This window comes from Hypanus sabinus, chromosome 14, assembly GCF_030144855.1.
Source record: "Hypanus sabinus isolate sHypSab1 chromosome 14, sHypSab1.hap1, whole genome shotgun sequence".
NCBI classification, from domain to species: domain Eukaryota; kingdom Metazoa; phylum Chordata; class Chondrichthyes; order Myliobatiformes; family Dasyatidae; genus Hypanus; species Hypanus sabinus.
This window is the reverse complement of record NC_082719.1, coordinates 100,751,267-100,778,130: the sequence shown is the minus strand read 5'-3', so window position 1 is coordinate 100,778,130 and position 26,864 is coordinate 100,751,267. Positions and strand designations below refer to the sequence as shown.

Below are 26,864 nucleotides of genomic sequence, written 5' to 3'. Positions count from 1 at the left end.
TTTGAGTGATAATGCAAAAAGTGTGAAGTTAATAACTCATCTCCTTCTACCTTAGGACATGAACTTATCAATCACCCCAGAAACAGACCCTTCAGCCCATCTAGTCTGTGCCATAAGACCATAACACCATAAGACAGAGAATCAGAAAATCATCAGTCAGCCCATCGAATCTGCTCCACCATTCCATCTTGGTGGATCCCAGTTCCCACTCAACCCCATACACCTGCCTTGTTGCCATATCCTTTGATGCCCTGACCAAACATGAAACAATTAACTTCCACCTTAAATATACCCACGGACTTGAAATCCACCACAGATTCACTACACTCAGGCTAAAAAAAATCCTTCTTACCTCTGTTCTAAAGGGTCACCCTTCAATTTTAAGGCTGTACCCTCTAGTTCTGGATAGCTCCACCACAGGAAACATTTTCTCCACATCCATCCTATCTAGTCCTCTCAACATTCGGTAGGTTTCAATTAGATCCCCCAACGTTCTTCTAAATTCCAGTGAATACAGGCCCAAAGCTGCTAAACACTTCTCATATGTCAACCATGGATTATCTCCAATGATAACACATTCTTTCAGAGTATGGGGCCCAAAACTGTTGACAGCACTCCAAGTGCAGCCTGACTTGTGTCTTATAAAGGCTCAGCATTATCTCCTTGCTTTTATTTTCTATTCCACTTGAAATAAATGGCAACATTGCATTTGCCTTCTTTACCACAGACTCAGCCTGTAAATTAACCTTCTGGGAGTCTTGTTCGAGGACTCCTAAGTCTCTCTGCACCTCTGATGTTTGAATTTTCTCCCTATTTAGATAATAGTTTGCACTATTGTTCCTTTTACCAAAATGCGATATCATACATTTTCCAACACTGATTCCATCTGCCACTTTTTTAACAATTCTCTCAATTTGTTTAAGTCCTGCTCCAATTGTATTGCTTCCTCAACACTACATACCCCTCCAACTGTCTTCATATCATCAGCAAACTTTGTTACAAAGCCATCAATTCCATTATCTAAATCACAACAAACAATGTGAAAAGCAGCAGGCCCAATATGGACCCCTGAGGAACACCACTAGTCACTGGTAGCCAACCAGAAAAGGCCCCTTTTATTTCACTCACTGCCTTCTGCCTGTCAGCCATTCTGCTATCCATGCCTTTTCTGTAAGGCTATAGGATTTTATCTTGCTAAGCAGCCTCATGTGGCACCTTATCAAGTACCTTCTAAAAATCCAATTAAATAACATCCACTGCCTCTCCTTTGTCTATCCTGCTGGTTACTTCCTTGAAAAACTCTAACAGATTTGTCAGGCATGATTTCCCTTGATAGAAACCATGCTGACTTTGACTTACTTTATCATTAGTCTCCAAGTACCTCAAAATCTCATCCTTAATAATAGACTCCAACACTTTCCCAACCAGTGAGATTAGACTAACTGACCTATAATCTCCTTTTTTAATAAACTCCCTTTTTAAAGAGTGGAGTGGCCTTGGCAATCTTGCAGTCCTCCGGGACCATGCCAGAATCAAGTGATTCTTGAAAGACCATGACCAATGCATTCATTATCACTTCAACAACCACACTCAGGACTCTAGGATGTAGTCCATCTGGCCCAGGTGACATATCCACCTTACGACCTTTGAGATTGCCTTGTATTTTTCCTTTGTAATAGCAATGGCACTCACTCCTGCTCCCTGACACTCACGTGTCTTCCACAGTGAAGACAGATGCAAAGTACCCGTTAAGTTCATCTGCCATTTCCTTGCCCCATTACTACCCTATCAGCATCATTTTTCAGTGATCCAATATCAACTACCTCCTCTCTTTTTCTCTATGTAACTGAAAAACTTTTAGTATCCTGCTTTATATTACTGGCTAGTCTGCCTTCATATTTCATCTTTTCCCTTTTTATGGCTTTTTTATGGCTTTGTTGGATTTTCAAAACTTCCAGATCATCAAACTTCCCACTCACTTTTGCTACCTTACCTTTCCTTGGCTTTTATGCAATTCTTAACTTCCTTTGTAAGCCACAGTTGCCTACCCTTGCCATTTGTGGAACATATCTCTCCTGTGCCTTGTAAACTATTTTCAGAATCTTCAGCCATTTCTGCTCTGCCATTATCCCCGCCAGAATCCTTTTCCAATCCACCTGGACAAGCTCCTCTCTCATGCCTCTGTAATTCCCTTTATTCCATTGCAATACTGATACACGTGAGTTAAGCTTTTCCCTTTCAAATTGCAGTATGAATTCAATCATATTATGATCTCTGCCTCCTAAAGGTTCCTTTACCTTAAGCTCCCTAATAAGATCTGGGTTATTAGCAACACCCAGTCTCAGACAGCCTTTCCCTGAGTAGGCTCAAACTTAAACTGCTCTAACAAACAATATTGTAGACTTTCAACTCTCTTGCAATCCAACACCAACCTGATTTTCCTATTCCCCTTGCATATTGAAGATCTCCCTGCATTATAATCATGTCCTTATTACCCTTATTACATACTCCCTTTGCAATCTTAATCCCATATTTTGGCTACTATTTGGAGGCCTGTATATGATTCCCATAATTTTTTTTATTTTTGCAATTTCTTAACTACATCAACAAAGATTCACCATTCCCTGACCCTGTGTCACCTCTTTTAAAAGATGTAATTCCTTCTCTTCCCAATAGAGCCACAACACTGCCTATGTCTTCCTGCCTGTCCTTCCAATACAAGTATATCCTTTGATGTTTAGCTCCCAACTATGATCTTCTTTCAGCCATGTCAGTGATGCCCATAAAGTCACACAGACCAATCTCTAATTGCGCCATGAGTTCGTGCACCTTATCCCAAATGCAACATGCCTATTTCACCATGTATTTGCAATGTAAACAGCATTATGAAAAGAGGTTTAAAATGTTTATGGAGCAGTTCAGTGACAGAGGTAATACATGGGGGGGATGGGGATGGTTAACTAGAATGATTGTTCAGAAGCACTTCACCTTTCACCTTTAAGCTATGATCTCTAGTTCCAGCCTCAGTGGGAACATCCTGCTTGCATCTAACCTGTCTATTCATTCATTAAGTATCATGTTGTATGATGTGAGCAATCGTGGTTTTTCCATGAACATGATTGTTCCTGGCAAATCTTTCTACAGAAGTGGTTTGCCATTGCCTTTTTCTGAACAGCGTCTTTACAAGACAGATGACCCTGGCCATTATCAATACTCTTCAGAGATTGTCTACCTGGCATCAGTGGTCACATAACCAGGACTTGTGATATGCATCAGCTGTTCATACGACCATCACCACCTGCTCCCATGGCTTCACCTGAACTTGATCGGGGGCTAAGCAGGTGATACACCTTGTTGAAGGGTGACCTGCAGGCTAGTGTTGGGAAGGAGCACCTTACACCTCCTTTGGTTGAGCTGTATCTCTACCCCACATCCTATCCATACTCCTCATCATAATATAAGAACAGAAGAAATAGGAGCAGGAATAGGCCATCTGACCCATCGAGCCTGCCCCACCATTCAATAAGATTATGGCTGATCTGTCCGTAAACTCAGCTCCATCTACCTGCCTTTTCCCCATAACCCTTAATTCCCTTACTATGTAAAAACCTATCTAACTGTATCTTAAATATATTTAGTGAGGAAGCCTCAACTGCTTCCCTGGGCAGAGAATTCCACAGATTCACCACTCTTTGGGAAAAACAGTTTCTCCTCATCTCCATCCTAAATCTTCTCCCCTGAATCTTGAGACAATGTCCCCTAGTTCAAGTCTCACTTACCAATGGAAACAACTTTCCTACTTCTATCTGAACTATCCCTTTTAAAATTTTGTATGTTTCTATAAGATCCCCTCTCATTCATCTGAACTCCAGAGAGTATAGTCCCATTTTGTATACCTCTCTCAAGTCTCTTCTACACTCCAAGGAATAAATTCCTCACATATTCGACCTTACCCTATAACTCAGGTCCTCGTGTCCCAGCAACATCCTTGTAATTTTCTCTGAACTCATTTTCAAACATATTTATTTGTACCAGGTTTCCTCAAAGTACCATCTTGATAAACTTTATTTTTCTAAATTTCAAAGAAATCAAAGAAAGTAAAACAGCATTATGTCCCAGCTTATTCTTTCATCCCCCTCCCCTATCACTTACCACCTTCCAGCTTGTCTTCCTTCCCCTCCCCTCATCTCCTGTTCTAGGATCTTCCCCTTTCCTTTCCAGTCCTGATGAATGGTCTCAGTCCAAAGCATCGACTATTTAGACAGGTTTCACGGATGCTGTCCGAACTGCTGAGTCCCTCCAGCATTTTGTTTGTGTTGCTCTGGATTTCCAGCATCTGGAAAGTCTCTTGAGTTAGGTAAGTAATTACGCTGCTTTAAAAACAGGGAAAAAGTAATTCTGGCCTGAAGGAAATAAATGACCTCCTCTGGCTGGTGAACAGTAAAAGTCATTGGTGATGACAGAATGAATATCAAGATTACTTGAACCTCTTATTATCCTTGAAATATTTAACACTATCTCTGAGTTCAAAGGATGTCTCTTGCTATTAATATCTCCAACTTCATCAGCTCCAGTAAAATTTCAGCATGTATTCATCTGAAGCAGAACCCATTTGAATAACAATGCTGGTTCAATGGGAAAAGAGGAGATGTCATTTGAAAATAAATTACTTTTTCAGCTCCTACCATGCATCAGATAAAATTATTTTATTATATATCTAATCATTGTGGACGGGACCTGTTTAATCCATTGAAGTAATTCTTCCAAATGGACCTACATTCGCTTCTTAAGACCACAAGACCTCAATATCAATAAACACTTTGGTTCCCAGAACCAAATACAGTTCTTCAGATGGAGTGTGACCAGAAATATAATTATGGCAATTTTTAACATTTGTTTTCCGAGTGCTGCCAATGAAGGCCTGACTGTCATTAGCTGTAAAAATAGTTTCTGTACTTACCCATTAGTTTTTAAAGATGTACTAACCTAAATCCTTAAATCCCCTTTTGTCATAGAGTCATAGAGAAGTACAGCATAGAAACAGGCCCTTCGGCCCATCTTGTCCAAACTGAAACTATTTAAACTGCCGACATCCATCAACCATAGGCCTCCATACCCCTACTATTCATCCAAAATTCTCTTAAATGGTGAAATCAAGCTTGCATGCACCACTTGTGCTGCAACCTCATTCCACACTCTCCTGACCCTCACCTTCCACACTTAACCCATAACCTCTGGTTGCAGTCCCACCCAACTCAGTGGAAAAAGCCTGCTTCCATTTACTCTGTCTATACCCTTATCAGATCTCCTCTCAGTCTTCTATACTGTATTCCAAACATACAGTCCTAATCTATTCAATCTTTTCTTGTAACTCAGGTCCTCCATACCCAGCAACATTCTTGTAAAATTTTTTCTGTACTCTTTCAAATTTGTTTACATCTTCCCTGTAGGTAGGTGACCAAAACTGCACACAATGCTCCAAATTAGGCCTCGCCAATATCTAATACAACTGCAACATAACATCTCATCTCATGTACTCAATACATTGATTTATGAAAACCAATGTGCCAAAAAATTTCTTTCTGATTCAATCTACCTGTGAGGCCACTTTCAACAGTTATGAAGCTATATTCCCAGATCCCTTTGTTCTAACGCACTCCTCAGTGTCCGGTCGTTCACTGTGTAAGACCTATACTGGTTGGTCCTACTGAAGTGTAAAACCTTGCACTTGTCTGCACTAAATTCCATCTGCCATTTTTCAGCCCATTTTTCCAGCTGGTCCAGATCCCTCTGCAAGCCATGATAGCCTTCCTCGCTGTCCACTACACCTCCAATCTTAGTGTCATGCACAAATTTGCTGATCCAGTTAGCCACATTATCATCCAGATCACTGATATGGATGACAAACAACAACGGACCCAGCACTGATCCCTGTGGGACATCACTAGTCACGGAGAGTCAGAGAGGCAACCATCTACTACCACTCTCTGGCTTCTCCCACAAAGCCAATGTCTAATCCAATTTACTACCTCATCTTGAAGGCTGAGCAGCTAAATCTTTTTGTCCAACCTCCCATGTGGGGCCTTGTCAAATACCTTGCCAATGTCCATATAAACAACATCCACTGCCTTGTATTCATCCACTTTCTTTGTAACTTCCTCGAACAACTCAATAAGATTGATTAGACATGACCTACCATGCACAAAGCCATGCTGACTATCCTTAATCAGTCCATGTCCATCCAAATACTTATGAATCCAATCCCTTAGAATGCCTTCCAATAATATTTCCACAACTGATGTCAGGTTCTCTGGTCTATAATTTCCTGGATCACATTTAGAGATGTTTTTTTATGAGTGGAACAAAATTGACTGTCCTTCAATCCTATGGTACCTTCCCTGTCATTAAGGATGATTTAAAATCTCTGCAAGGACCCCACCAATTTCTGCACTTGCCTCCTATAGGGTCTGAGGAAACACCAATCCAGGCCCTGGGGAAGTTATCCACCCTGATTTGCCTCAGGAGCACAGACACCTATTCCTCTATAATTTGTATAGGGTCCATGATAGACACTGTGTCCACCTCTGTAAAAACAGATGCAAAGAATTTATTTAAGATCTCCTCCATCTGTTTTGGCTCCACAAAGTGGATTACCAATCTGGTCTTCCAGAGGACTAATTTTGGGCCTTGCAATCCTTTTAGACAATAAGGCCATAAGATGTAAGAATTGTGCCATTGGCCTATTGAGTCTTCTCCACCATTTCATCATGGCTGATCCAATTTTCCTCTCAGTTCCAATCTCCTGCCTTCTCCCCATATCCCTTCATGCCCTGACCAAACAAGGCATAAAGATGCCTTAAACATACATAAAGACTTTCCCTCCACAATTACCTGTGGCTAAAGAAATTCATTCCCATCTCCATTCTAAAAAGACTCCTCTATTCTCCACATCCAATTTATCAAGGCCTTTCACCATTCGATAAATTTAAATTATATCACTCATTATTCTTCTGAATTTCAGCGAATATAGACACAGATCTATCAAATACTCTTCATATGAAAAGGCATTCAATCTTGGACATCAGTTTTATGAACTTTCTTTGAACCCTCCCCAGTTTCAGCACATGCTTTCTAAGATAAGGGGCCCAAAATTGTTCACAATACTCCAAGTGAGGCCTCGCCAGTGCTTTATAAAGTCTCCACATTACTTCACAAACAAGTGAAAATCTGCAGATGCTGGAAATCTGAGCAACACACACAAAATGCTGGAGGAACTAAACAGGCGAGGCAGCATCTATAGAAAAAAGTACAGTCGACATATCAGGCTGAAACGCTTCGGCAGGACTCAATATTACATCTTTGCATTTATATTCCAGTCCTCTTGAAGTAAATGTTAACATTGTATTTGCCTTCCTCACCACAGACTCAAGATGCAAAATAACTGTTAGAGAGTCCTTCACAAGGACCACCAAGGCCCTTTGCACCTCCGTTTTTTGTATTTTCTGTCCATTTAGAAAATAGTCAACCCTTTCATTTCTTCTAGCAAAGTGCATGACCATACACTTCCCAACACTGTATTCCATCTGCCATATTTTTGCCCATTCACCTAACCTGTTTAAGTCCTTCTTGTAGCCTCTCTATTTCCTCAAAACTATCTGTCCCTCCACCTATTGTCATATCATCTGCAAACTTTGCAACAAAGCCACCAATTCCATCATCTGAATCATTGACATGTAACGCAAAAAGTATCAGTCACAACACAGACCTTAGTGGAACATCACTCGTCACCAGCAGCCAACGAGAAAAGGCACCCTATATTCCCACTCTTTGCCTCCTGTCAATCAGCCACTGCTTTAACCATGCTAGAATCTTTCCTGTAATACCATGGGCTCGTAGCTTGCTAAGCAGCCTCATATGTGGCACTTTGACAAAGGCCTTCGGTAAATCCAAGTATACAACATCAACTGATTCTCCTTTGTCTATCCTGATTGTTATTTCTTCAAAGAAGTCCAACAGATTTGTTAGGCAAGACTTTCCCCTGAGGAAACCATGCTGACTATGGCCTATTTTATCATTGGCCTCCAAGTAACCCAAAACTTATTCCTTCACAATGGACTCCAACATCTTCCTAACCACTGAGGTCAGACTAACTGGCTTATAATTTCTTTTCTTCTGCCTCTCTTGCCTTCTTAATGAGTGGAATGACATTTGCAATTTTCCTGTCTTCCAGAACCATTCCAGAATTTAGTGATTCTTGAAAGATCATTGCTATTGCCTCCACAATCTCTTCAGCCACCTCTTTGAGAACCCTGAGGTATACACAATCTGATCCAGGTGACTTAGCTACTTTCAGACCGTTCACTCTCCCAAGAAACATCTCCCTAGTAATGGTAACTACACATACGTCATGATCCTGAACACCTGGAGCTTCCAGCATATTGCTAGTGTCTTGCACAACAAAGACGAATGCAAAGTACTTATTCAGCTCTTCTGCCATTTCCTTGTCCCCCATTACTAGCTCTCCAGCTTTGTTTTCCAGAGGTCCGATATCCACTCTAGCCTCTCTTTTACACTTCTTAATGACTTTTTTAGTTGTCTTCTGGTTGATATTTAAAAGCTTTCCAATCCTCTAACTTCCCACTAATTTTTGCACTATTATATGTCCTCTCTTTGGCTTTTAAGTTGGCTTTGATTTCTCTTGTTGGCCATGGTTGTGTCATCTTCCCTTTAGAATACTTCTTCCTCATTGGGATGTATATATCCTGTGCCTTCCAAATTGCCTTTTATGTTGCAGCTCATCCTGTTGACTGCAATTTTGCCCCTATCAATAGCCTCTCCTCACTACCCATTACCTCTGTAAACCAGCTACCTCATCTTTAGCAGTATGGTACCTTTCCTATGATACTTCTTGCATTGAAATATATGCAGCTCATGACACTAGTCACACCATGCTCAACCTTTTGATTCCTGACTTTGTCTGAGGTCTTACCAACATCTGCCTTCACAACTTTTCTACTAACTGTTCTGGCACTCTGGTTCCCATTCCCCTTGCAATTCTAGTTTAAACCCACCATACAGTATTAACAAACCTTCTCACTAGGATATTAGTACCTGTCCAGTTCAGAGACAAACACGCTCTTCTGTACATGACTCACCTTCCCTGGAAGAGAGACCAAGGATCCAAAAATCTTATGCCATCCCTCCAACACTAACTCTTTAGCCACGTATTAAACTGTAGAACCCTCCTAGCTGTAGTCTCACTAGCACGTGGCACAGGTATCAAACCTGAGATCACAGCTCCTGGAGATCCTTCCCTTTAACTTGGCACCTAACTCACTGAACTCCTTATGCAGAACCTCATCACTCATCCTACCCATGTCACTGGTACCTACTTGGACCATGACTTCTGACTCTTCACCCTCCTGCTTAAGAATGCTGATATCCTGGACCCTGCCACCCAGGAGGCATCGTTCTTGCCTACTGAACCTCCTGTCCGTTCCCCTAACTAATGAATCACCTATCACCACATTGTGCCACTTCTCCATCCCTTCCCTGTTGAATCACAGAAGCAGACTCAGTGCCAGAGACCCGACCTCTGTGACTTTCCTCTGCTAGGTCATCTCCCCCGAATGTGTCCAAAGTGATACACCTGGTGTTGAGGGGATGGCCATAGGGGTACTCTGCACTGGCTCCTTAACCCCTTTCCCCTCTTGAGTGTCATCCTGTTTCCAGTGTCCTGCACCTTGGGAGTAATTATCTCTCCATATGTCCTATTATAAGACACTAGTCATGCCACATTTGGAATATTGTCAACAGTTATGGGCCCTTTATTTCAGATAGGATGTATTGTCATTGGAAAGAGTCCAGAGGAGGTACACAAGGATTATTCCAGGAATGAAGGGGTTAACATATGAGAAGCATTTGGCAGCTTTGGACCTGTATCCACTGGAATTTAGAAGAAAGCGTGGGGATCTCATTGAAACCTACCAAATATTGAAAGGACTATATAAGGTGGATGTGGAGAGGATATTTCCTATGGTGTGGGTATCCTTTTAGAACAGAGGTAAGGAGGAATACTTGAAGTCAAAGTGCAGTGAATCTGTGGGATACTCCGTCACAGACTATGGTGAAGGCCAAGTCTAAGGGTATATTTAAAGCGGAAGTTGAAAGATTCCTGATTGGTCGGGGTGTCAAGGGATATGGTAAGAGGGCAGGTCTGTGGGGTTGAACGGGATCCAAATCAGCCGTGATGAAATGGCAGAGTGGACTTGATGGGTTGAATGGCCTAATTCTGTTCCAGTGTTTTATGGTCTTATGGTCTATCTATCACTTCTGAATAATCCAGAGTTCATCCAGTTCCAGCGCCAACTCCTTAATGTGGATTGTTAGAAGCTGCAACTGGATATAGTTCTGGTAGTTGTAGTTGTCAGTGATACTGGAAGTGTCCCTGTCTTCCCACATCCTGCAAGAGGAGCACTCAACTATCCAGCCTGGCATCTCTACTGTCCAAACTGAGCAGATATAAAGAAGGGAAAGAAAAAACAACTTAACCTTGAGTTTCTCCTTTCTTTTTCTTTCTCTGAATGAATTGTCTCCTCATTGAAGCCCCATAAAGCTATAGCCTCAAGATGAAACTGGAGAGAGTTCAAAGGGGGTTCATGAAAATGATTCCAACTGAAAGGCTTGTTATATGAAGAGTGCTTTCAGGCTCTAGCCTGTATTCACTAGAATTGAGGGGTGAGGGGTGACCTCATTGAAACCTACAGAATGGTGAAAGGCTTGATATAGTGCATGTGGGAGGGTCTAAAACCAATAAACACAGCCTCAGAATAGATTGGTGTCCTTTCAGAATTGAGATGAGGAGGTCCTTCTTTAGCCAGTGGATGTTGAATCTCTGGAATTCTTTGCCACAGACAACTGTGGAGGCCAAGTCTTTATGTATACTTAAGGCAACAATTGATAGATTCTTGATTGGTCAGGGCATGAAGGAATATGGGGAGAAGGCAGGAGATTGGGTCTGGGAGAAAATTTAGCTTAGTCGTGATGAAATGGCAGAGAAACTCGATGGGCCAAATGGCCTAGTTCTGCTCCTACCTCTTATGGTCTTATCAGCACTCTGACTCTGTCCACTCAGTCAATGGCCTGTGCAACAGCTTTTGCTCTTAATCTACCGGTAGAGTCCCTTTGGATTCTCCTTCACCTCGTCTGCTAGGGCAACGTCATGCCTTCTTTTAGCTTTCCTGATTTCTTTCTTCAGTGTTCTTGTGCATTTCTTTTACTCCATAAGCACCTCATTTGTTCCTGCTTGCTGATGCCTGCTACGTACCTCATTCTTTCCCTTAACCAGGGCCTCAATACCTCTTGAAAACCAAGGTTCCCTACACTTGCTATCTTTCCCTCTCATTCTGATAGGCACATGCAAGCTTTGTTCTTTTGAACTTTCATTTTTGAAAGTTTCCCACTTCCCAAGTACACCTTTGCCATAAAACAGCCTGTCCCAAACCACACTTGTTCCAATACCATCAAAACCGACCTTTCTCCAATTTAGAATCTCAGCTCGCAGACCAGACCAATCTTTTTGTGCATTTACTTTGAAACTAATGACATTGTGGTCACTGGACGCGGAGTGTTCCCCTACACAAACTTCTGTCACCTGCCCTGTCTCTTTCCCTAATAGCAGATCCAGTATCACATTCCTCTCAAGCCGTAAGACATTGGAGCAGATCTGGGCCACCGAGCCCACCGGGTCTGCTCCGCTATTCCATCATGGCTTATCGTCTTCACATGCACTCTGTCTGGGCCTATCAATATTCAATAGGCTTCAATCAACTGTATTTCATTTTTCACCACATTCTTAGAAAATTCATGATTTAACATTCTCATGATTCATCTCTCAATAGGTGCTGTGCAAAGATATTGCATGGGAGGATAACATGCTTTGTTTGATCTGCTCCTCTGATGCCCTTGTTCTTTTCACATGACCCAGTAGATCCTTGCCTTTCAATTTTAGAAACATAGAAAACCCTCAACACAATACAGGCCCTTCGGCCCACAAAATTGTGCAGAACATGTCCCTACCTTAGAAATTACTAGGGATACCCATAGCCCTCTATTTTTCTAAGCTCCATGTACTTATCCAAAACTCTCTTAAAAGACCCTATCGTATCCGCCTCCACCACCATTGCTGGCAGCCCATTCCACACACTCACCACTCTCTCTATAAAAACTTAACCCTGACATTTGCTCTGTACCTACTTCCAAGCACCTTAAACCTGTACCCTCTTGTGGCAGCCATTTCCGCCCTGGGAAAAAGCCTCTGACTATCCACACAACCAATGCCTCTCATCATTTTTTACACGTCTATCAGGTCACCTCTCATCCTCCATCGCTCCAAGGAGAAAAGGCCAAGTTCACTCAACATGTTTTCATACGTCATGCTCCCCAATTCAGGCAACATCTTTCTGATTATCTTCTAACTCTTTCCACATGTCTTTCAATGAGTCCAGCTGAACTCAGTATGGAGTGAAAGGAGGTAGGCTGGGATTACGTAGGAACAGTGAGGAACCAGCCAAGCAAAGCTGCAATGCTTGTCTAACAACATGGCAGAACTGAGCGATGTCACAGCCAATGGATCAGATGTCGTTAAAAGAAAACCCGAGTGATTGGGGAAGTTTGAATAAGTCAGAACTTTATTCCCCAGAGCACAGGAGAATTAGAGATTTAATTGAAGTATACAAAGCTATGAGGGGTATAGGCAGGGTAAAGACAAGCAGGCTTTTTACCACTGAGGTTGGGTAGGACTGGAACTAGAAGTTAGGGGTTAAAGGTGGAATAATTAAGGGTAAGAAATATTTCAGTCGGTGGCTTGAGTGCCAAATGAGCTGCCAGCAGAAGTGATAAAGCAGATTTAATTGCAACATTTAAGAGAGGTTTAGACAAGTACATGGATGGGAGTGGTATGGAGGGCAATAGTCCAGGTGCAGGTCAATGGAATTAGTCAGAATAACAGTTTGGCATGGACTAGATGGGCTGAAGGGCTGGTTTCTGTGCTCTATGACTGTATGACTCTAACATTCTAGTCAGAGTAACAGTTTGGCATGAACTAGATGGGCTGAAGGGCTGGTTTCTGTGCGGTAGTGTTCTATGACTCTAATATTCTAGTCAGAGTAACAGTTTGGTGTGGACTTGATGGGTCAAAGGGCCTGCTTCTGTGTTGTAGTGCTCTATGAATCTGTGACTCTAACATTCTACCTGAGAGTGAGTCCAACTGTTTTACACACTAGACTGTGAATCAGGCAACATAATTAATCATAGTTAGTGAATATTTTATGACAAGTCATTGTATGCAAAGATCAAGTTGTTTTTAATCAATAATGATTAAAAGTGTGGAACTGATATAAAGATCAAATGTAACCTTGCATTCTTCTGGCAAGAACATGTGTGTACAGAGCAGTGGTGAAGTTACTGGACCAGTGCTCTTGAAGCCCAGACTAAAGACCAAGCAATATGGGTTTAGTCTGAACTTAAATTCCGTTGATGCATTAAGCCGGAACTAAACACAGAACATAAAACATTACAACAGAGTAGACCTTTGGCCTACAACCTTATAACCCACTCTAAGATCAATCTAATCCTTCCTTCCTACAAAGCTCTCCATTTTTCTATTGTCCATGTGCCAGTCCAAGAGTTTCTTAAATGCCCCGAATTGTAACTACATTACCTCTGTCAGTGCATTCCACACACACACCACTGTCTGTGTAAAATATTTACCTCTGATATTTCTACACCCCCCCCCATATCCCCATATTTCCCTCCAATCTTCTTAGAATTGTGTCCCCTCATATTAGCCATTTCCACTCTGGAAAAAATCTGACTGTCCTCTCAATCTATCTTGTACAACTCTAACAAGTCACCACCAACCTGCCCCCTCCATTCCTCATGTGCTCCAAAGCCCCAGTTAGCTTAACATCCTCATAAGACATACTCCCTAATCCAGCTAACACCCTAGTATATCTCCTCTCCATCCCCTCTAAAACAACATCCTTCCTATAATGAGGCAACCAGGAAAACTCCAAGTATGGTCTATCCAATGTTTTATAGAGCTGCAACATTACATCATTGCTCTCATGCTCAATTCTTCAAAAGAACTTAAAATACTTACTTCTGACATACCCCTTATATGTTCCTGAAATCACTTTAAAAATACGCCCCCTTGTATTAGTTATTTTTACCCTGGGAAAAAGTCACTGGCTATACTCAATTGATGCCTCTTATCATCATATACGCCTATATCAAATCACCTCTCATCCTTTTTCACTCCAAAGTGAAAAGCTCTGGTTCACTCAACTTATCTTCTTTAAAGTCAGAGTAAAATTTATTATCAGAGTACATACATGTCACCACATACAACCCTGGGATTTATTTTCTTGTGGTCATACTCAACAAATCTATAGGATAGTAACTGTAAACAGTATCAATGAAAGAGCAAGATCATAGAAGACAACAAACTGTGAAAACGCAAATATAAATAAATCACAATAATTAACAAAAGCATGAAATAATTAGATAAAGAATCCATAAAGTGAGATCATCAGTTGTGGGAACACCAGAAATAGAATGAGTGTAGTAGTTAACTCCATGTTCAAGAGCCTGATGGTTGAGGGGTAGTAACAGTTTTTGAATCCAGTGGTGTAAGCCCTGAAGCTCCTGTATCTTCTACCTGATGTCATTAGCACGAAAAGAGCATGGTCTGGGTGGTGAGGATCTTGATAATGGGCGCTGCTTTTCTATGACAGCGTTTCATGTAGATGTGCTCAATGATTGGGAGGGCTTTACCAGAGATGTACTGGGCCAAGCCCACTACCTTAGACTACATTAGACATAAAAAGAATGTCTAATTAAAGGTGCATTAAAGGTGGCAAAAATATGGTGGATCTGTTGAAAGTGTAGGGTGGTGGGACAGTGAGTGAAAATGAAGAGAGCCCTATCCTTGTTCTGGGTAAGGAGTCAGGAAAACAGGAATATACATCAGTAAGGGTCCTGTGGACTATGACCAAGGAGAATTCACAGCCAAAGAAAATGGAAGACATTATATGAAGGTCCTGCAGGAGATTCATGAAAAGAGTGGAGTCAGCCCTATTTCTCTCAAAAGTTCTTGCTTCAATACAATAATGAGGATTCCCAGCCCAAATCTCTAACTGTTTATTCCCCCCCCCCCCATAGATGCTTCTTGACCTACTGAGTTCCTCCAGCAGTTTGTGTGTGTTAACAATAAACATGGACCTCTACAGCACTGTACAGGCCCTTTGGCCCATTATGTTGTGCTGACCTTTTATGTAGTTAAAAATCTTACTAACCTTTCCCTCCTACATAGCCCTCCATTTTTCTATCATCCATGTGCCAAACTATGAAGTTCTTAAGTACCTGCTTCTATTAACACCTTGGGAAGAATCTTCCATGCACTCACCACTCTCTGTGTAAAAAGCTAGCTCTGCTATCTCCCTATAGTTTCCTTACAATTATCATTTGTTCATTCATTCATTAAGCACCTGGTGTTCATGCATACGGCTGGCCATGCACCACCTACTTCCATGGCTTCACATGACCCTGAATGGGGGCTAATCAGGTGCTGCACCTTGTCCAAGGATGACCTGCAGACTAGTGGAGAGAAGGAGCGACTTGGAGACGTATCTCCACTCTAAAATTATGTTCCCTGTATTAGCCATTTTTGCTCTGGAAAAAATTTCCAGCTGTCCGCTCAATTTATGCCTCTTATTATTTAGTACACCTCTATCAAATCACTCCTCATTCTTCTTCACTCTAAGGAGAAAAACATCAGCTCTATCAACCTATCTTCAGAAGAGATGTCCTCTAGTTTACACAGCAGCTTGGTAAATATCCTCTGCACCATCTCTAATGTTGTGGATTTCCTGCATCTGTCAAATTCCTTTGTTAATACCCTGTTTGTCTGTCCAAAGCTGTTGCCTGGCCTGCTTTATATCAGACATTATGCTTTACAAAACGGAATCATAACATACAATCCAATCCAATCCAATCCCAATGGAAACCAGAACAAAAAACAGTGTAAGCGCAAGAGATTCTGCAGAAGCTGGAAAACCAGAGCAACTGCCACAAAATGCCAGAGGCAGCGTCTGTGGAGAGGAAAAAGCAGTTGGCATTTCAGGCCAAGACCCTTCATGAGGACTGGAAAGGAATGGGGAAGAAGCCAGAATAAGAAGTTAGGAGGAGGGGAAAGAGGACAGGCTCAAAGGTGATAGGTGAAGACAGATTGTTGGGTGGGGGAATGAAGCGAGAAACTGGGAGGCGATATGTGGTAAAGGCAGAGGTAAAGGGCTGAAGAAGGAATCTGGAGAAGTGAGTGAATCATTGGAGAAAGGGAAGGTGGAGGGGTACCAGAAGGAGGTGAAAGGCCGGTGAGAAGAGGGGAGCCAATTGCAGGATGGAAAACATGAGAAAAGGGAGGAGTGAAGGGAGTAATTTATAATTAAGGCATTCTTCATTAAGGACCCCATCACCTAGGACATGCCCTCTTCTCATTGGTATCATCAGGGAGGAGGTACAGGAGCTTGAAGACCCACACTCAATGATTCAGGAATAACCTCTTCCCTGCCCCTGTGAATGAACCCTTGAACACTACCTCACTACTTTTTTCTCTTTTGCCACAACTTATTTGATTTAACTTTTTAAATATATATGTACTGCAAATTACAGTTTTTATTATTATGTATTGCTATGTATTGCTGCTGCATAACAACAAATTTTACAGCATTTGCTAGTGATATTAAACCTGATTCTAATTACCGGAAGCTAGAGAAATCAATGTTCCTGCCATCGGTTTGGAGACTTCCCAGACAGAACATAAGTTGTTGCTCCTCCGAAATCCACATCATGACCATAGTGTTGGGCATGGATCGGTATGTCAGAATTGAAATGAGTGGCCATTGGGAAATCGTGCCTTTTGTAGAGGATGGAGGCAGGACTCCCCAGTGATGAGGAAACCACATTGGGAGCATTGGATACAGTGGATGATCCCAGCAGGATTGCAATTACGTTGTCATTCCATGTTTGCATTTTCTTAAATAAGTAGATTGAAAGGAATGTGCAAAGAATAATCGTTTCAATTTTTTCTTAACAGGGTGACTGGAACAAAATCAATATCTTTTGCTATAATTTCTTAAATTTGGGTATTATCATATTATTGCTAAATTGCAGAATTCTTTGTTTTTAACTTTTTTGTTAAACCCCTTTGTGTTTGTCTCTTTGCCCAATTATTTCTCTCTGTCATCCCTTCCTTGCCACACTTATTACCTCAAGTAATTCTGGCAGTCTCAGCTAATTGCTCCATTAGCTTCATAGTTCAATTATCCCCTCAATTCATTCCATTCTCCGAGAGTCCCTTTGTTTCTTCTTCCCCTATCAGAAACTCATTAGAAAACTAAGTTGGTAAATCAAAACTCAACTGGCCTATTACACTTGTGAATCTGCAAACTAAGATATTTGAATGGTCACCATCTCCAGTCCCCTCCATTGATGCCGCCTGAATTACTGAGTTCCTGCAGCATTTTCTGTGTGTTGCTCAAGATCTCCATATCTTCTTTTATGCATTCCCACTTCTGGCCCTATCCAGCTCTAGTGGAGCATGTGGGATCTGGACAGGGCTAGAGATAGGGGTGCATGAAAGAAGAAATGAAGATCTTAAACAAAATCCACAAAATACTTAGCAGATTAAATAAGTACAGACTGGATTTCTATACTGAAGATCTCATCCTCAGCAACAGCTCTTTCTTCCTCTGCAATACTATGAGGCCTAATGCCCGAATCAAACTTCAGGTCATCAGCACTTTTATCTCCTGTTGCGGTTCACCATCAATTATTAATGAGACAACACTTGTAACGTATTTTGGGAATGCATGCATTGTTAAAGCCACTATATCAGTACAAATTCTTAGCAACACACACACAGAATGCTGGAGGAACTCAACTGGTCAGGCAACATCCATGGAAATGAATAAACAGATGGCGTTTTGGGCTAAGATTCTTCATCAGCACTGGAAAAGATGGGAGAAGAAGCTAGAATAAAACGGCGGGGGGGGGGGGGAAGAGGACAAGCTAGAAGGTGATAAGCGAAGCCAGCTGAATGGGGGAGGTGGGGATTGAAGTGAGAACTTGGGAGGTGATGGGTAGAAGAGGGGGAAGGGCAGAAGAAGGAAGAATTTGAGTGGAGAAGAGAATGGAGCATGGGAGAAAGGGAAGGAGGAGAGGCACAAGGGGTGAGACGATATTCAGGTGAGGAGAAGAAAAGAGGTTAGAGGGGAGCAAGAGTGGAATGGACGACATGGGAAGGTGGCACAGGAAAAATTACTGGAAGTTAGAGAAATCAAGAGTAACACACACAAAATGCCAGAGGCAGCATCTATGTAGAGGAGTCGTAAGCAAATGACATTTCAGACTGAAACCCTTTTTGAGGACACGTGAATATTATTCATGTTAGAAACACAGATGGCTTTCACATGAATTCATGAAAGATTGCTCCATTATTCATCAAAATTGGATTAATCACGTTTGCTGATCCTGGTATTTTGATGTGTTAATGAATTAACATGATTTTTTTCATAATTTTCTCTTTCATTTCATACCATTTTATTTTGTATTTTTCACTTCTTGTATATTGGCACTGTTTTCTGTTTCTCTGCTCCTCGATGCATGGTTTTGTTTACTGTCATGTCCCAGACCCTCTCGATCCCTTAGATGTTGATTTATTTCATTTGTTCGATGACCTCCCCACCTCAGTCCCAGACACCTCCACCCCCATGCTACCACCTGTAGGTGTCCAAGCGGTCGCAGTCAGTCATGACTCCGTCAGAGTCAGCTGGGCGGACAACGCCGTGCCCAAGAACCAGAAGGTAACATCAGACATCCGCTTTTATACCATTCGATGGAGAACGAGCTACTCAGCCAATGCCAAGTACAAAGTAAGTGTTAGTTCATATTTCCTTACAGCCTATAATTCTTATACAACACACACACACATTCAAAATTCTGCAGGAACTCAACAGGCAGTCTATGGGGGCAAGGGTCTCAACTTGAAACATCTGCTGTTTGTTCCTCTCCATAGATGCTACCTGACCTGCAGTGCTCTGAATTTCAGCATCTCCTTTGTTTCAAACTGCAGGTTTTCACATCTGTAGATCAGTTTTTTGATTGCCTTTCCTTTGGGTTCACATTGTCACTGTCGAGCTGAGGAAGCTCGACAATAACATCACCAGGTTTAAATCTTCGTTCTGTGTTCGATGAAAAGTAACCTTCACTTGCACTGCAGGAACAATTACTCAGTCAAATTCCCACTCTATTAGTTCGTCAACGAAATATGAGTGTCTAAGAAATTAAAACAAAACAAAAAAAAAATCTGAAACAGAAGAAATTGTGCAAATGCTGGAAATCCTGAGCAACACACACGAAATGCTGGAGGAACTCAGTCATAATGAAGGGTCTCTGACCAAAATGTCAACTGCTTATTTTTTCTATAGTTCTTTTTGTAACATTTACTAATTTTTTAATGGAGTACACTGTACTGCTACCGTAAAACAACAAAATTCAGAACATATGTCACTATGTTGACATATTGATTTATTGATTGTTGACATATGGATGTTGAACCTGATAACCTGATTCTGATTCTGATTCTGTTGCTGACAAGAAACATTTTAGGAACTAAAGGGTAACACACAAAATGCTGGAGGACCTCAGCTAGTCAGGCAGCACAGGGGCTCTCAACCGTTTTTACGCCATGGATCGATACCATTAAGCAAAAGGTCTGTCAATCCCAGCTCTGGAAGGATATTGCAGAGGAATAAACATTCAGAGTTTCAGACTGAGACCCTTCATCAGTCCAAATAGAATAGACGGGGCTGATTCTCATAGATGCTGAGAAGATAATCTTCCTAGAATCAGAATCAGGTTTATTACCACTGGCATATATCATGAGATCTAATCTCTGATATCCTGTTGAAGGGTCTCAGTCCAAAATACGACTATTTCCATAGATGCTGTCTGTCCTGCCAAGTTCCTCCAGCAATTTGTGTGTGTTTCCAATATCTGCAGAATCTCATGTATTTTATTCTTATAAATGTCCTAAGAGATAGCTTGGTTTGAAGCTAAAAACTTTTGTTTTTTCCTTTAATCATAGTAATTAATTTCCATTGTGGAGGAAGGGAGTGAGATAAGGAAACCATTCTGGTGTCTTATCAGATAAATGTATTCCTGTTAGAGTCAGGTTCACTTTTTGAATTTTATTTAGAGTTAGAGTACAGTGACAGGCCCTGCTGGCCAAATGATCCCACATTGCCCAATTACCCCTATGTGACCAACTAACCTACAAAACCATATGTCTTTGGAATGGAAACTGGAGCACCCGGAGGAAACCCGTGTGGTCAGGGAGAGAACATACCAACTCCTTACAGATGGAATTGAACCTGGACTGCTGGCATTGTAATATGGTTATGCTATCCTTCCGTGCACAAATTATTTATCACATGTACATCAAAACATACAGTGAAATGCGCCATTTGTGTAACAACCAAAAAAATGCAAGGATGTTCTGGGGGGGGGGGGGGGGGTAGCCCACAAGTGTCACCATACATTCCAGTGGTTACAGAACAACAAAAGCAACACCAATAACAACACAACAATAAAACAAACCCCATTTTTCCCTCTCACACATTCGCCCACAGTCAGTTCTCCAACCCAGAGCTCCAGTGTTACGTCATGCATAATATACAGGTAGAGAACCCAACATTCATGGTGGTCTGTACTGTTAATCACACTCAACTGGTCTACCAGCAGGACTTGCTCAGAAATTAATTATCTGCAGAACGTGAATTTCCTTGTCCTCTGGTCTCAGTTGCCCAAAGGTGACCTGCAGGCCAGTGGAGGGAAGGAGTACCTTACACTTCTTTATTATCTCCACCCCGCAACCCAAGGTGCGGTATAATAGGTGCCAACCCCGTTATACTTGTGGGCTGCCATCAGCACACTGGTTGTTAACACAGTTGGCACCTTTCACGAAGGGTCTCGGCCCGAAACGTCGACAGCACTTCTCCCTATAGATGCTGCCTGGCCTGCTGTTGTTCCACCAGCATTTTGTGTGTGTTAACACCTTTTGCTATATGTTTTGATGTACATGTGCTGCATTGTACATCCAAACATACTCCTGTACGCAATGAAGTGGCAAATGAGTGTATACTCATGGTTTTCTGCTGCTGAAGCCCATCCACTTCAAGGTTCAGTGTGTTTTGTGTTCAAGTATGCTCTTAAGCACATATCTGTTTTAATGCGTGGTTATTTGAGTTACTGTTGCCTTCCTATCAGCTTGAAACAGTCTGGCCATTCTCTTCTGACCTCTCTCATTTTCAAGGCAATTTTGCCCACAGAACTGCTGCTCAGTGGATGTTTTTTTCTGTTTTGCACATCATTCTCTGTAAACTCTAGAAACTGTTGTGTGTGAAAATCCCAGCAGATCAGCAGTTTCTGTGATACTCAGACCACCCTGTCTGGCACCAACAATCATTCCAGAGTCAAAGTCACCTTGATCACATTTCTTCCCCATTCAGATGTTTGGTCTGAACAACAATTGAACCCCCTAACCATGTGCACATTCTATTATTCATTTGGAGTTAGAGCACAGTGACAGGCCCTGCTAGCCCTATGATACCACACTGCCAAATTACCCCATGTGACCAACATGATTGGTTGGTTAGATATTTGCATTAACGAGCAGTAATGTGTGCCTAATAAAAATTGGCCACTGAATATAAATTCCATGAGCATGAAATTTCAAAGTTCAAAAGATCAAAGTAAATTTGTTAGCATTGCATATATACATCACCATATACAACCCTGAGATTCACCCATATGTTAGTGATTTGTGCATTCTATAAAGGCAAGTTTCTGTTCATTGAATGGTCATAATGCAGAGTAGCCTGTATTAACTTTTGTCAGTGGATTCCACCATCTTTACTGGTGGTCATTAATCGGTTTTCTGTCCTTTTCTTGTACAGTCCGCTGAGGCAACAACATTGAGTCACACAGTGACGAATCTCAAACCCAATACCATGTATGAATTTTCGATCATGGTGACCAAAGGTCGGAGGTCGAGCACATGGAGCATGACAGCACATGCTACAACATATGAGGCTGGTAAGTCTTTGCAAATTATCTTAATTGTGGAAAGCCCAGTTGTTCTAATCATCTTGGTACGTCTTCTTGGACAAACGCAGGCTAATGAAGGGTCTCAGCCCAGAACGTCAACTGTTTAACCCCCACCGTAGATGCTGCCAATAGATGAGTTCTTCCAGCATTTTTTGTGCATGTCAAACTCATGTTCAGTCATGAAACATTAATTGTCTCTTTATTCACCAAATATATGGACAGTTCAAAATGCAAATGTAAAATATAGTTGTACCCTGTTACAGCTTTACCTGGAACTAGAGAAGTTAGAACCAGAGAGCACAAGAACAGTTTGTCTTCCACTCCCGGGCCCAGGCAATGGTAAAGTCTGCACAATTGTATCTGCATTTGGGTCCAGTTTGTTAGAGGTCCGTCCTTCTCCTCCAAGAGATCGACAACCTTTGCATAGAGTTTGGAGGCTTTTGTGCCTCAATGATTGAAAGATATATGCTGGCTAGAGTCAGGGCTTTATGCTTTGACTCTTGGTAGGGTCACCCATGCCAGACAGATCAAAGGGTAGAGGCCAGACCAAGAGTGGTCCTCCAGGTCAAGGGTTCAGCTCAGGGCTAACAACTCTGACTGGTTATGGAAACAGTAATGAAGGATGCTTCTATATCTATGTGTGACTATATGGACAGACAGAGATGGGGGACCTTTATTACTGCACTATTTGCCATCAATAGAGGCACGACTAAAAATGAAAGCAACATTTCAATGTTAAACTGTAAACCAGACCCAATTTTGAGCAAATTTATTTTGGCTGTAGATCATATGAGAAGATTATTCATTCTCTGTCATTTATATAGGAAAGTGCTTCAGCCTCTGAGCATGTGTTCACAATGTTGGTGATCTTGACCATTAGTGAAAAGATATCATTGCTACACTTGCAAATTAATTCAATCATACATAGAACATCGATGGCTCTGGGCCTGTACTCTCTGGAGTTTAGAAGAATGAGGGGAGACCTATCAAATATTGCAAAGTCCTAGACAGAGTAGATGAAAAAGAAGATAGTAAAGTTGTTTGCACTGTTAGTGATAAACAGAGAGTAAGAGATGGAGAATTTCCTAAATGCATTTATTTCAATGCTAGGAGCATTGTAAGAAAGGTGGATGAGAGAGCATGGATTGATACCAGGAAATATGATGTTGTAGTTATTAGTGAAACATGGTTGCAGGAGCGGTGTGATTGGCAACTAAATATTCCTGGATTTCGTTGCTTCAGCTGTGATAGAATCGAAGGGGCAAGAGGGGGAGGTGTTGTATTGCTTGTCAGAGAAAATATTACAGCGATGCTCTGGCAGGATAGATTAGAGGGCTCGTCTAGGGAGACTATTTGGGTGGAATTGAGGAATGGAAAAGGTGTAGTAACACTTCTAGGGGTGTATTATAGACAACCTAATGGGGAGGGAGAATTAGAGGAGCAGGTTTGTAAGGAGATAGCAGATATTTGTAGTAAGCACAGGGTTGTGATTATGGGAGATTTTAATTTTCCACACATAGACTGGGAAGCCCATACTTTAAAAGTGCTGAATGGTTTGGAGTTTGTAAAATGTGTGCAGGATAGTTTTTTGCAGCAATACATAGAGGTGCCAACTAGAGAAGGGGCAGTGTTGGATCTCCTGTTAGGGAATGAGTTAGGACAGGTGAGGAGGTATGTGTTGGGGAGCACTTCGGGTCCAGTGATCACAATGCCATTAGTTTCAATATAATTATGGAGAAGGATAGGTCTGGACCCAAGGTTCATATTTTTGATTGGAGAAAGGTTAACTTTGAGGAGATGCGAAAGGATTTAGAAGGAATGGATTGGGACAATTTGTTTATGGGAAGGATGTAATAGAGAAATGGAGATCATTTAAAGGTGAAATTTTGAGGGTACAGAATCTTTATATTCCTGTTAGGTTGAAATGAAAGGTTAAAAATTTGAGAGAGCCGTGGTTTTCAAAGGATATTGGAAACTTGGTTGGGAAAAAGAGAGATATCTATAATAAATATAGGCAGCATGGAGTAAATGAGGTGCTCGAGGAATATAAAGGATGTAAAAAGAATCTTAAGAAAAATTAGAAAAGCTAAAAGTGTACACACTGCTTTGTATTTAGAAGTGTTCTGATGGGAATTGTGACTCATTTCACTTGGTCTTGCCAGTATCATTACCATTGTTCAGCAGTAGTGATCCACAGTTTGTATAATGCTGTTCTCTCTTTCCAATCCTCTGTTTTGCACTTCAATAATAGCTCCTACCTCAGCCCCGAAGGACCTGACAGTTATTAACAGGGAAGGAAAGCCTCGAGCCGTCATCGTAAGCTGGCAGCCACCATTGGAGGCCAACGGAAAAATTACAGGTAAAAGCAACACTTCATTTCTAATAAACTGTTACCCTAGGTACAATTCAGAAACAACTTTACAAATCCCATTGGCCAAAACTTAAGGAAAGCAATTAGAAATTAAATCATACCTTTTCCTACTTGTTTTATTTTTAATAAAATTCTACTTAATTATTAATTTCAAATTCATGTTTCCAAATATTGTGTTTAATATCACTTCATTTTCCAGTTGATTCTTCTCCTAAAAACTTCCCAAATAATATTTGCACCTCTGATGGATCTTTTGGATAGTGAATTACAGCTAGTAACTCCCGAAATGTAATAAAATGTAATAAAATAAGACTGATAGAGGGGAACAAACAGTGGAATTAATATCGCTGCGTGACTTACACACACACACAGTATATCTGCAGAAAGACATATATATATATTGTATAGAAAAATGCCGGGGAAGGGCCAACAACAGCATGAAGGATCCCACACACCCTGCTCATCGACTGTTTATCCACTCCCATCAGGGGGAGATTATGTAGCATCCATGCCAGATGCAAAAACAGTTATTTTCCCCAAGCAGTAAGGCTGATCAACACCTCCATCCAATAATCCTCCTATCTGCACCCCCAACCACCAGTACTTTATCATTTCCTGTCAGAGTCACCTTATATACAGACACTCCTGTGCCTAGAGTCACTTTATGGACATTCAATCAATCTATATATAAGCTATCTTATGTATTTATATTTATTGTGTTTCTTTTGTTATGTTCATAATCTATTTTGTGTTGTATCAGATTTAGAGTAACAATTATTTTGTTCTCCTTTACACTTGTGTACTGGAAATGACAGTAAACTGTATTGAATATTGAATTTTGATAAAGAAAGGTTGGCTTAATTTATCACATGTACAGTGAAACATTGATACATACAATGAAATGTGACATTTTCTGTCAACTCTTAGATAGGCACAGAGATGAGGATTGTTCCGTTTCTCTGATGAGGGGTCTCAGCCCAAAATGTCAGCTATTACTTCTTCTCTGTTCATGCTGCCCGACCTGCTGAGTTCCTCCAGAATTTTGTATGTGTTTTGCTCTGGATTTTCACCATCTGCAGAATCTCTTGTGTTCATTATTTTCAGAATCAGATCAGAAATCAAAATTAGAATCAGGTTTAATATCTCTGGCATATGTCATGAAATGTGTTGTGCTGTTGTAGCAGTACATTGCAATACATAATAACAGAAGTATAAATCACATTAAGAAATATATGTACATGTATAAAGTCTGCACATGCTGGAAATCTAAAGGAACACACACAAAATGCTGGAGGACAGGTCAGGTCAGACAGCATCGATGGAAATGAATAGAAAGTTGCCGTTTCGTGCCAAGACCTTTCTTCAGGACTGAGGAGGAATGGGTAAGATGCCAGAATAAAAAGTGGTGGGAGGGGAAGGAAGCTAGCTGAAAGATGATAGGTGATGCCACATGGGTGGGAAAGGTCAAGGGCTAGAAAAGAAGGAATTTGATAGGAGAGGAGAGTGCACCAGAGGAGAAAGGGAAGGAGGATCCAGGCAAGTGAGAAGAGGTAAAAGGTCAGAATGGGGAATAGACAGGGTGGGGGGGTTGGGGGGGGTGACATTTTGTTTACTGGCAGGAGAGTCAAGTGCCCATGATGGAACTGGCTGAGTTTACAGCTTTCTCCAACTTTTTCTGATCCTGTGCAGTGGCACCTTGATGCCAGACAGAGATGCAACCAGTCAGAATGCTCTCCAAGGTACATCTGTAGAAATCTGTGGAGTACAACAGCATGGAAGTATTGAGTACTGCTGAGACTATACTTGGTCTACAGTGTATATCTGGTCTCCATATCCAAGGTAGCACAGAGAAGGCTCATCAGTTGATGTCAGAGATGGACTGTTGAGGTTAGAAGAGGGGAGAGATTAGATCGATACTCATTGATGATGAGCGGGCTATCCTCTTAGAATCAGAATCAGAATCAAGTTGATTATAACTGATGTATGCCATGAAATTAGATGTTTTGTGAGAGCAGTGCACTGCATACGTAAAAAGAAATTACTCCAGTTTACAATAAGAGATTAAATAAATAAATAGTGCAAAAGGGGAATATTGATGTAGTGTTCATGGGTTTATGGACTGTTCAGAAATCTGATGGCAGAGGGGAAGAAGCTGTTCCTAAATCTTTGAGTGTGGGCCTTCAGACTCCTACTGGCAGTACTGTTAGTATCTAGAACAAGAGATGAAAATAAATATTAGCTTAATTTGTCACATGTATGTCAAAAT

The 26,864-nt window shown here is 41.3% G+C and overlaps 1 protein-coding gene across 1 annotated transcript in view; it reads left to right on the top strand.

Moving 5' to 3' along the window:
- Positions 1 to 26,864, top strand: part of dcc (DCC netrin 1 receptor) — an 897,707-nt gene that overhangs the window by 751,285 nt on the left and 119,558 nt on the right. Inside the window, exons 17-19 of the mRNA XM_059988663.1 lie at positions 18,811 to 18,992; positions 22,077 to 22,215; positions 24,479 to 24,586. Coding sequence (XP_059844646.1) covers positions 18,811 to 18,992; positions 22,077 to 22,215; positions 24,479 to 24,586 — 429 coding nt within the window. The remainder of the gene's footprint in view (positions 1 to 18,810; positions 18,993 to 22,076; positions 22,216 to 24,478; positions 24,587 to 26,864) is intronic.